The 12489-nt window shown below is 47.0% G+C and overlaps 2 protein-coding genes across 2 annotated transcripts; both read left to right on the top strand.

Annotated features, from left to right (window-relative positions):
• Nucleotides 1-3792: 3792 nt before the first annotated feature.
• On the top strand, nucleotides 3793-5208 carry YALI1_A07937g (uncharacterized protein; the record flags this gene model as incomplete). Its single annotated transcript, XM_499869.3, has 1 exon — nucleotides 3793-5208. One exon carries the CDS (start codon nucleotides 3793-3795, stop codon nucleotides 5206-5208), a length of 1416 nt encoding a protein of 471 aa, XP_499869.3.
• A 3586-nt stretch (nucleotides 5209-8794) lies between these two features.
• YALI1_A07887g (uncharacterized protein) lies at nucleotides 8795-9844 on the top strand (the record flags this gene model as incomplete). The annotated part of the gene is made up of 1 exon (XM_499868.3): nucleotides 8795-9844. One exon carries the CDS (start codon nucleotides 8795-8797, stop codon nucleotides 9842-9844), a length of 1050 nt encoding a protein of 349 aa, XP_499868.1.
• Nucleotides 9845-12489: the final 2645 nt, after the last annotated feature.

Below are 12489 nucleotides of genomic sequence, written 5' to 3'. Positions count from 1 at the left end.
CGGTTGTCGAGATGGTCCGTCACAGAGTGTCAGTCAAGTTCCAAAGTCCGACTCGCTAGGTTGGGGGCGGAAATGTACAGGTGTAAGCGGGTTTCAGCTAATGGTGGGATGTGTGCACAAGCACGCACGTACAAGTGGTACTGCTAGGAGGCGTGTGAGGACGGGGAAAAGCGGGGGTTTGGAGTACGTGGACGAAACAAACGGACTGGAAGCGGAAGACGGACGGCAATTGCGGTGACCGGGCGTGTTTGTGTGACTAGAAGGGCCAGTATCGTCGACTATTCGGAGCTCAGGTTCTTTTTTTTTTTTTTTTTTTTGGGTCTTGCACCTAGTCTTTTTGAACAACCTTTTCTCGCTTTGGTATTACTACCAGTCCACACTAAACCCTATCACAATATGCGGGAAGAGCGAAAAGGCAAAAGGCTGGATTAGGAAGCGGAGATGTGGAGGCGACGAGAAAAGAGTCCGTTTGAGACGAGCGTACAAGTCGCAGATGGCGGTGTGGATTGGTCCGGCCTTGTCTCCGGCGTTCCAACGGTCTTTTGCCGCATCGACTCTGGCGATATATCCCCAAAACGCATACTTTTCACAAGCATCCAAAGCACCCCTGTTTCAAACTTGTATTTTTATTCAGTATCGGTCTTGATGGGAGAGGAGATATGGAAAACGGAGGGTAAGGGAGATTCAGAAAGACATCAAAGTAGCAAGAATCTCGTCAAGAATGTCGGCTTCGTCCAGCTCGTCTACACACAGTCGCCAACATCAATCCAGACCCCAATCCAACCTCGACTCGGTGACGTGCGGGGCTATAAATAGAAGGCTAATATTAAATGAGCGATCCTCGCATCCCGTCTCCGAGAATCAAATTAGCCCCAATGTGTGGCCCCGTCGGAACATGTAGTGACGACGAGAATCCGAATGATCACAACCATCACTCTCGCTTTCTGTGTCTTGTTCACACCAGAGATACTAGTTTGGGGCGGGGGGTTCAGTATCGCACATGTGTCATAATATGCCATAACACGCCGTAATATGTCATGCCATGTGCTGTCAATGAGTGCATATGTCCAAAAATAGCCCGAGTGCTACGAGCGACCGACTACAACTGCGACTAGAGTGGATCAATTAGTTTGGGTGCATTTTTCATGTGTTATTATTGTCATACAACTCGAGTTGGTTGGAGTCGGTCACTCTCAGTCACGTTGGAGTCAGTCACGTCCGAAGCAGTCACGTTCAAAGCGGTCACCAAAATTTACGTCCAAAAACGCACCTGGCTGAAAACGGAACTCAGAACCACCAGACACATCACGCCCTCCAAGTGTCTGAGACGGACCCTGGACCTTCATCGACGCATGACTCCTTTCAGAACCTCCCGACATTACTATATCTTGCTCGATACAGTGCGATATTGAGTTTACAAAGCTTCTATCTGAAGTTCCACGTGCAGCAATACTAGTTCCAGAGTACACTTGGCATGTGAGTATTGCGTGAAAACTGATGTGAATGGGTGCTTTAGAAGCAAATCCCACGGCCAAGTTCATTTTTGCTGGGTTTTGTGGCCCGTTTCCCGCCCCAAACCGCCTCAAACCGCCCCGTCTCGAATTAATCCGCATTTATATCGTATTTTTCGCCAGCTTCAAACGAGGCTATGCAAATCTACTTTGAAAAAGAAAAAATCCCACCAACCAAACCGCAAAAACCGAAACAGCAAAAAACTACACGCCCGGCTCGGCTGCCGGTATGATACCCTATTGTGCAACAATATAGACGGCTGAACTGCACGGCACCATTTAGTTTGCTGCATTACTCTGCTGCGGGCGCCGACTAGCCCATGGTTCCCTCAAGCAGCTCAAGCAGCGATGTACTGCTAGTCCATCTTTTGCAGCGTCGGAACAGGAACTTGCGGGCCACTTGTGTATTGATTGACGGTGCTTCGTGGTGTTTTGGAAGTATCTGGAATTATTGACAAATTAACAACGATTAAAGCCTCAATAATTCGCCATAATTCGCCATAATTCGCAGAAAAATGCCTCAAACTTCGCACACAGTCCCCTCTCCGACCCTCCGATAGCAAATGCAACCCCGGAGCATCATACGTGTCTTGAGCAAGCAATCACGTGAAGATCTGGCGAACTCAAACCGGCAATCGTGCTGAGTAAGCACAGCAACAAAGACGGTTTACGATACGATGAGTCTAAAGAGGGATGGCTGGGATGGCTGGTTTCGAGCTGGATTGTCCGCTTGTCTCTGTTGGTTTTTCCCGCCCCCTTTTCTCTTCCCTTTGATGACACGATTTCAAATATATACATTTATTTTCGATATTCGATATTTATTTATTTTTATTGCCGTTATTTAATTTATTTGATTAATTAATCCCTTTAATCGCCATCAAATCGCGAATTATTAAGCCACTCGTAACTCCTTCTCGCTTAACTCGGTCATCAACTCTAATTTCCAACAACCCCAATCACCAATAAGGTTTACACTCTAACCTTAATACGTTCAGCTCTCTTTTACCCCTGTTTTTTTTCTTTTTGTTTTCTTTTTAATATTATTATTGTGTGTCACCCAAACATACAAGAAAGAGCCAGAACCGGAGCCAACAAGACGCTTTCAGAAAAACGCCAAGGACCTAAACAGCAAGGGCGGCGGTCTTTTTGCTATTGTTCGGATCACGTGACCCGTATGGGGCTGCCTGCAACCGCCGTCTGTTACCCTGTTTATTGTGGCGTGAGGGGTCAAACGTTTTTACACCGTGGCTCTGAGTTTGGCTATAGAAGAAGTACAGTATTGTTAGTGGTAGTACGTATCTACTGGTCTGTGGTTAGTGTTGCGATTATTTTCTTCTCATAACTGTGTCGATTCTGTTGCTGTAATTTTTTCTATTGAGTCAATTTTATTATGTGATGTTTTTTGGTAATTTTTGTTGGGTTTTGTGAATTTACTTTTCTTACATTTAATTAATTAATTTTATTTGGATGGGCGGTGCTTGTAATGAACATGCGGTGGAGAATGACAAATGAAGTACAGTACAAGTAGTTGTAACCTGTAAAATCTGTGAATCTTTGAAATCTGTCTTAATTTCAATTTGTTCGGCTTCGTTCCTGTTCGTATTCGTTCAAATATTTTCGTGTTGACTTGTATGGGACTTCTTTAATGTCAATTCTTTTGACGTGATAATTTTGCAAGTACAACAAGTACAATATACTTGTTCATATGATACCATTGTACTTGTACATAGGTGGTAGTGGCACTAATAGGGGCTTGGAGACAGTTTGATGACATGTCAACGACGAAAAATCCCACGTAAAGCCTTCAATCCGCTCAAACCGACAATCAGTCCAACTCCAACTCATTTCTGACAAGCTTCTTTATTCAACGGCCACTCAGCGCTGCTATAGCACTTTCTTCAGACGACACTGATGACGGTCAGACGCTCTCAACCAACGAATCGACTAAACGCTGTCAACTACAAGTCTCCCCACAGCAAGATTACGTTTGAATACACAGTAGATCCAAAGCAAAAGGCCCACAAGGCCCAGTCTTGCATGGGTCATGTTGACTTCACGTGTGGGCGACAAACAGCTTTCCGACCGGTTCGGTAGACGTTCGACAAGGACGAATCAGATGCAGAGCGCCAAAAGAGGAGATTTTCGATTCTCCACCACGATTTTCTCACCCTCCACCCGCTCGCTAGCCCTTTTTGCAAACTGACATATATAATACGTGTCCCTGGACTCACTAGCCCCCACGGCGACTGGCTGCTAAGGGACCCGGTCTCACCAAAACCTTATGGAGCAAAACGAAGCAGCAGAAACGACGGAGAAGGAGAGCGGGGAGAGATACCACGCTGACACCGCACTAGCCGCACCGCCACCAAGACGGACTTTGTCGTTTGAAACTCCGCCGTTGGAAACTCCGCCGCTTGCACCTTTCTATCCGTCGTCCCGAACGTCGTCAATCTCGTCAGTTTCGTCCGCTCTCGGCCGCTTTTCCAACCTGCCACTGATTCCCCGACGAATGGCTGCTGCAGCCGATCAAAGTCAATCTGCAAATTCGCCCTTAAGAACCATGGGTGTGCACGTCCGCGACGACTCGATCCACAGCCAGCACGAAAAAATGGCCGACATTGACGGATACTCGCAGTCCCAGCGAGACTTCTACACAATCAAACCGCACCTGTACGCACAGCAGCCGGTCAAAACGTCCACGGCACCCCAGCAGTTCCACCTCAACTCCAACGACGCCAGAGAAACCAGAACCAATGGCGCCGTGACCCCCACAAATTCGGCGGCACGGCCGTCCAAGGCAGAGGTCGTCTTCAACATGACCCGCGAAGACATCAACCTGACCAAAGAGCTGTGGGCAAAGCTCATGAACGACCCCGAGACACTTGAAAGCAGCGCCGCCTACGGAACACCCACGGCGCTCTTCTGCGAACAGTTCTACACCAACCTCATGGCATCCCACGCCGAGCTCACGTCCATCTTCCCTTCCATCAAAAAACAATCGGTGGCGGTCGCAGGCGTGTTTGGACTCGCCATCAAGTCGCTCGACCACATTGAAAAGTTGGACGAATTCCTGTGGTCGGTGGGAAAACGACACAACCGAATGATCGGCGTCGAACCCATCCACTACCGATGGCTAGGAGAAGCCATGATCAAAACCTTTGCCGACCGGTTCGGAGACTCCTTCACCCTGGAAATGGAAACCGCCTGGATCAAAATCTACTCCTATCTCGCCAACAAACTGTTGGCCGCCGACGAGGAGCCCAACGTGCTCATGTTCGCGCCCCAGAAACGATTCCAGCAACAACCGCAGCCCATGCTCTCCTCGTCCCCAACTGGCCCCGGTGTCTCCCCCACTTCTTCCTACACCGGAGGCTACCAGACAACCCAGGACGTGCGAAAACCCAGCGTCTCCAGCTCAGTCAACACCCAGTCGCTCAACACCTCCACCTCCAACTCCACCGCTCCTACTTCTACAATGAACTCGGCCAACACCCCCTCCTTGCCCGCCGCTCCCTCAGCTAACAATGCCGCAAACTATGCTGCCCGTCGAAACGTCTCCAACACCCCCGCCATGCCCAGCTCTGCTCCTGCTCCTACACCCATGGGTGCCGACAATGCCTTCACCAAGAACGGACGAAAGGGCGGACGAAAGCACGGACGAAAGGGCAAGGACGATGAAAAGTGTGTCATTGTTTAAGAAGATGCCATTCACTTCTGCTCTTGTTACTTTTCCCAGGGTCTGAGACTTTCTGGGCCCTGTGACTTCATCTATTTCTTTATTCAAAAAAATCCGTGTCTTGCGTAATTCGGGTCAGAAACCAAACAATATTGATACCGTAAGAATCGTACAGCCATAACGGTTTCCACTAATGTCTCAGATTGAATGTAGCATTAAAACCGGGGCCCTTATCTTCAATTTTGGCCCTTGTCGACAATAGGGTGATGAAATTGCAACCAGATTAAAGAAAAGTCGAAATTGCCCCAAATTGCACAATGGGGACCCACGTGGTTATCTAGCGTCGAAATTGGCCTGCCACGCCGCTTTCGTCTTGTTTAACTGTCTCTTATTGACATTTGCAATTTCCATTGAAAATTGGCCAGCCAAACCTTATATGGTTTTAGAGTTCCACCCCCTGAAATTTAGCTCCGGGATGGCGGCACGACGTGGAGCTTTACAGTCGTGATTTATGGCTGATATCATATGAGAATCGAACTCAATGGGATAGGTGGTGTATTATTTCGTGTTTTAAATTCTCTTTCCGAACATTATTGATTGTTTTGGAGGGTATTTCCAGATGCATTGAGAAAGTTTAAATGGCGTTGGGTTTTTCAGTATGATATTTACCAGACTGGGATGTACTGTGTGTGGATTAAATATGGAAATATACTCGAAAATACTCGAAAATACTCGAAAATACACAAAAAATATACACAAAAATAACACAAAAATACACAAAAATACACATGGATCGTAGTGGGTGATAGTATCATAGGAATTAACAACTTACACCTCACTTGGTAGTGTTTTCATCACTGGGTAGTGTGTTCATCACTTGGTTTTATCACTTGCTAGGATATTCCGACTTACACTTCACTTGCTAGGGGTGTTCTTCATTGGGTGTTCATCACTTGGTGTTAATTACTTGGTTGTTTGTCGGAGGTTCCTTAGGGGTCAGTTACACCATTGGAGAAGTGGATAGAGTGATTTCAGACCAGGACTCAGGTGAATATACCTCCACAAACAGGAGCAAAATCTCCGTTCAGCATCAAGAGGAAACCCGCCGTGACACGTTGTGATATTGGGGACGGTTATCTTCAGAGTACTGTATGTACTGTACCTATACCGACGATCCAAAGAGTCACAGGAGTAAGCCGAACAAACCATTGTGAACAAGTCGGGCTATGGCAGCACGTCTTGGGGAGCTAGTACAATGTCTGTACGAGTATGTACAAGGGAGTTCGTCTAATGGGCGTTGTCTCCGAGTTATCGCAACTACCAGACCAGCAGTATCGATTAGTTTTTCCTGTAGCGACTGGAGAAAAAGCATGAATACACTGCTCTGTCGGGTTGTCATCTCTTACTAAAGGAGCTGTACAGCCAGCCTCGTCCAGTAGATGCCTTGTCCTGTAGACGCCTCTTCCCGTTATAATTCCGTCACCAAAGAAGATATCTAGACAGTTTCGTATCACCATAATTACAGTATGTACAGTATGTCCACAATACTCGATGTGGACATACTCCTGAGCCTTGTGGCTTCACGAAGAGAAGCCATATGCTTGTAGTTCTCTGGGTAAAGTCAGATCAATCAATTACATTTCTTATGTAAATCTCTGTAATGCTTTCTGTCTCGAATAGTGTCTCTATGGAGCTGGAGTGACTTCGAATCCCGGATGATTGTGCCAAGTCAAGTTCAGCACTACTTGTACACATTGTACGAGTACGAGCACAGTAAGTCTCCTGTCTTTGAAGGGCACTATTAATGTCGCAAACAAGACGAACCAACTACAAGTAGATATTGTACTTGTACTTATCATCCAAGCCTTCATCTCATCAACACCGAGGACCAGTTAATTACCGACACAGTTGCCATGATAACAAGTTACTTCTTCCATTATCGCTTCGTTGTTACCATTTTACGGGCTTTTCTGAAGTCTCGGCACGGTTCAAGTGCGAGTATGTTACGTGCGATAGTAAGACAACATCGTAGATTGTACAAGTTTATATAGTAACGAAAGTAGCAAACTGGAATATCTTGCTAAATCAATGATCCATTTTCTATTTGACATCTTTCTATCAGCCAAACAGCCAAATTGCAGGATATTTTCCGCTTCTCTGGCCATATTTCCCCATTTCGTAATTTCTATAGGTTGGACACTCAATCTCTTGTACAAGCACGGAAATTGACCAGATTGACATCAGATAATTGAGATGCTGTGGTACAGCACTCATTTGAGAAGTGAAGAGGTCAAAAGTGATACAGCACTCGTCCAACAAACATGCCGATTTACTGTATGTACTGTTGAAACCCAGAACGAAATTACCAAATCACAAACTTCACCGTCGCCAAGTCTTCAGCTTGTCGATCTCTGCTCCGCTCATCTGCACTATTGGACGCCTAATAGGCACAAATCTCCGCTACTGTATGTACTGCGGAAGACGCTAAGTTATCTTTTACATCTGCATTGGGTCCCGCATGCTCCATTGGACCCATGAGCCTCACACTGGAACTAAAAACACAGAAAGAATCTCCAAAGTTCCAATCTCTCGAGGGAAACAAACTTCAACGTCTGTGAACCCCGAAAACGGCTTTAGTCACGGAACTTCCGCGGGTGTTTAAAGTTTTCATCTCGCTTAATTGGGATTCTGGCGAGATTAACTGCGATGATAAAAGTGTCTCTGAAACGCTCAATTGACAAGCTACACATCTGTAAATTTGGAAATCGAATCACCAAGATAAACAGAACTCATTGGTACAATCATCTTCCTTCGTTTGGCCCTGCCCACCTTTCTATTACCGTCACGAGGCGGACTCCGAAGCTTATCTTTCTCGACGTTCACACGGACTGACCTGCCAGATTAAAACACCGATTGTCGACGAGAAAATCAGAGTTTTGGAGCTGGAAAATCAACGACCAATGGTGAGAACAGGGGAGACACGTTTTCCGTTTCTTGGCGGTGTCAGTAGAACCAAAAAAAAGTTCCGAAAATGAGCCTTGTTGATACATCTACAATGTTCCTATACCCTCATACAGATACAAGGCAACTACTTGCAACGGCGCTCGTATCACCGCATCCTCTCGTATAGCGGACATCTCCGACAGAGTTCAATGGCTCTTTCTCCGCTTAATGTGGAATTATGTCACGGATTCAGAGTTATGCCAATGTCAATAGAGCTGCAATAGGTCTTGTCAATACATCCAATATTGCACGTGGTTTTAGACACGGTTTTATTGGCATATTCGGGATAAGTTGATTTTGTAGTAGTTGGTAAGTAGATCAGTATACAGGAGTAGCCATCACTGTAGTATCCGTTTGTGACTAAGCAGACCATTCAGGGGCTCATATAGGTCTACAGTATCTACAATACTCACTACAGTACTGCACTGTCCACCACAACCAGATCAACTCCACAAGGTCCACTTCTCCAGCCCTGCATTAGTCCAATCTAGAATGCGCTAGGCTCAACGGATGTCTGCCATGAAGTCTGATCCGAGCCGACAAGTAGAGTATATAAACCGATGTAGATCTCTCTCAAAGCCCAGTAACAAGTCACACTACAACCATGAAGTTCTCCAACCTTGCCCTGCCCCTGCTGGCGTCTTGCGCCGTGGCCCAGAACTCCACCAATCCTAACTCCAACACCACCATCATTGTTACCAACGATGACTCGTGGGCCTCCGCCAACATCCGATCTCTCTACTCTGAGCTCAAGAAGGAGGGTTACAATGTGTTCATGTTTGCTCCTGCCGTCCAGCAGAGTGGAACTGGAGGTACCTTCAACCTTCCCCGAGCCGCCAACCTCACCAAGGGCGGAGAGTTCGGCTCCATTCCCGTAGGAGCTCCCAACTGGGGCCAGGACGACAACGACGACCACATCTGGTACTTTGACGGCACTCCGGCAGCTGCCATGAGCTTCGGCCTCGACTACGCCATCCCCCGTCTTTTCAACAACGCTACTGTCGATCTGGTGGTGTCTGGACCCAACGAGGGCTGGAACATTGGCCCCAACATCTACACCATGTCCGGAACCAACGGTGCCATGTACATGGCTGTTCTGCGAGGAATTCCTGCCATTGCTTACAGTGGAATGAACAGCCACCAGTACTATGCCAACGCCTCCACCTCCGATAACGCGGCCCACAACATCTACGCCAAGGCCGCCACCGGTATTGTCAACAACCTGGTCAAGAACGCCAAGGACCGAGCCACTCTACTTCCTTACGGAGTTGGTCTGTCTGTCAACCTCCCCCGAGCTGGTGACGTTGATCCCACCGGACAGTGCAAGGAGATCAAGCCAATTTTCACCCGACAGACTGGCCCCGCCGCCATTGTGCTCAAGCTGTCTTACAACGAGACCACCAACCGATTCTCTCCCGGAATCACCAACTCCGAGGCCTCCAAGGCTTGTCTTAACGGAGATTGTATTCTTCCCGATGAGTCTGATGTCGTTGCCAATTGGGGATGCTACGCTTCCGTTTCTGTCATCACCACCGACTACGACGCTCCTCGAGACGTTGCTGGAGAGGTGCAGTTCCTTAACCGAGGAGAGGTCAAGTTTGCCCCTCGAGTTTACGGCTCCTTTGCTCCTGTTGAGGCCTCTCCTTACTTTTAAGAGGTGACCGGCGATAGGAATCGACACTCGACTTCAGCACGTTTCTTCTTGATAATGTGTCCAAAATTCCATTTCCCATTGATGATAGTTATGTTTGTTAATTGATTTTAGATTCTTTCACTAGTGTAGTCGGTTCTTGTGATAGAGTTTAGATAATGCACTCCGATTGTCTTATCGCTTATCGCTCATCGCTTATATCTTATCTCTTATCTCTTATCGCTTATCGCTTATTGCTTATCGCTTATTGCTTATCGCTTATCAAACATATCGCAACTTGATCGTAGATCCTGAGGGAATCTCAGAGATGACATCCAGGCTAAATTCATTCTTCGATCAGAGTATGTAGATAGTAGAACACAGCCAGGGAGGTTCCTGGAGGTCTGGTCGTGTTTTATTAGAACACATCTCGACAGTAACTGAAGTCACAGGCAGTTGTCGAGGAAGAAAAAGAGATTTTCTATAGCAAATACATGAACAACTTACAAATCACTTGCTGGGAGGCGTCCCGATAAACCATACTCCCCTCTCTACCAGAGGGACTTATCAGGAGAGTCTCAGCACCCTAATGGAGGATTCGACTGAGCACGCAATCAGGTCGACCAAAATCCATTGGGTGAATTTGTGCCTCCGAATTGAAACTACTTGTAGTGGTTTGTCACCAATGTCTAGGTCTCCATTCACCAGTTTTTGGTGACGATCCGACCTAATGAGACTATCTACTTGTTTGGTGATACCAACCCATCTTTGGAACATGGTGACTTACTTCTGGGAAATGGAAAGTGTGTGTGCTCCCTGCTGATCCTCAGCGCAGACCGAACCAAGATTTACCAAACTGGACTGGTGTCTTACTAACAATGTGAGTACTGCTGGCGACAAGACGACTAACCAATCATGGGAACATGAGAGGGCTGCCTACCGGCTATAGTGGTTTTGCCTAAGTAACAAGAGTCCCCAGTAAGTAGAGCCGAAACACTTGCAGGGAAACAGTCCGGGATGTTTCTAGAGTGGGATTCGGTGTCCACCATTTGGCGAGCTCCTACAGGGAGTACGGATAGTACTGAACGGAAACCATCGTTTTTTGGGTTGAGTGGTTGAGGTAACTGCCATTCACAGTGGATGTGGTGTCCAAGAACGGTACTGTTCACGAATTTGTCTTCATAAGCTGAACTCGGTGAATCTACAACGGTGCAGCTTCATTTAAAAGTCGTTGTACACGTTCTTTGGAGCTCAACCTGTAGTTTTAGTTCACTCTTCCTGTTGACCCAGGAGTATATTTGATGGAACAGAGGGAAAGTGAAATTGACGAGATACAAATTCAGGTTGATTCAGATTTGATGTTTCTCACAAGTGGTATCTGAATATTCCTTTCTTCAGAAGGACATCTGAACTAGCCAGTAAGGGATTGTTCGGTACTGCGCCTACTAGTACAAGTACATGGATTCATCCAAACTGTACACACAAACCTGGACTTATCTACCCTATAGAACTACATCCAGGCTCTCTTCTACTCCATGCCAACTTTCGTCGTCCGAACACTTGACACAGCTCCTCTATATCACGTTGCAGTTGGTCACAGTCCGGACGTTGGTGGTGATTTGGCTACCGGAAATAGTTTCAATTGCGAGCACTTGCACAGCAATCAACTTCAGCACAGTATTCAACTTCAGCAACAGCTGCTGTCAAAGTCGCTGATTGCAGAGACAAACGGAACAACCAGAGATAACGTGTCCGTAGATGGTTGTAACATGGTCATGAGGCACCAATACTCCGTCTCATCTGCAAATGTCACATCCAACCTAGGTTCCAAACTGACGATTTCACATTTGGATCCGCTCGGCCGAAACGGCTTTGTCAGTAGATCGCAATTCGGAGTCGCTCTTTGTACGGCAAGTTGTATCGCAGGAGGGGGCCTTCTATAGTGCGTGATAGGGCCGATAACCGGGGACTGAACGTTCGGCTAAGACTGTCTTGGAGCTAGTCTCTCAATGACGTCATCCGGGGGAGGGAGTTGCGATTCGCCTCAGAACGACGAATGGGGCGATTTGAGCAGGACAAAAGTAGATATCTGCGGTTAAGATACGACCAACAGTGTATTTGAAATGTTTTTTCTACACTGGATGTGTTTTTTCATACTTTTTTTGTGGTTTTGTTTTGTCAGACTGCTTTTTAGTCTGCTTTTTTTGCCTGTAAAACAAGCCTTAGCCGCTTGAACATAGGCCCGTTTCTGGGGAAGTTTCGGGGTTACAGAGTCTGGAACCGCTGATGTAGCTCAGATAAGAAAGCGATAGCAGTGATTGGAGTAGCCGTGCGGTGGACCAAGCGTGATTGAGTAGCCGTGCGGTGAACCAAGCACTTTTCGTTAGCCGCTTATCGAGAGGCAACAGGGAGGGCCGTAGGGAGTTCCGGGCGGTACTGAGGTGGTTCAGATGACCATAGGTAGGTGGAAACACCTCATGTGATGAGAATGAGGACGGATATTGGGTCCAATCACGGCGACTGAAGGAGCCGAGTTGCCGAACATGATGCGAGAATGATATAAATACTGACTTGAAGACTTCATTCTCGGTATCAAACACCTGAGCTACAACTTCAACTACAACTACAACCAACTACAACTATGGGATTTCTCTGCTTTTCGCGATCCA

The sequence above is a fragment of the Yarrowia lipolytica genome, chromosome 1A (genome assembly GCF_001761485.1).
Source record: "Yarrowia lipolytica chromosome 1A, complete sequence".
Classification (NCBI taxonomy): domain Eukaryota; kingdom Fungi; phylum Ascomycota; class Dipodascomycetes; order Dipodascales; genus Yarrowia; species Yarrowia lipolytica.
Note: the sequence above shows the minus strand (reverse complement) of the source record. Positions and strands in the feature narration are given on the sequence as shown.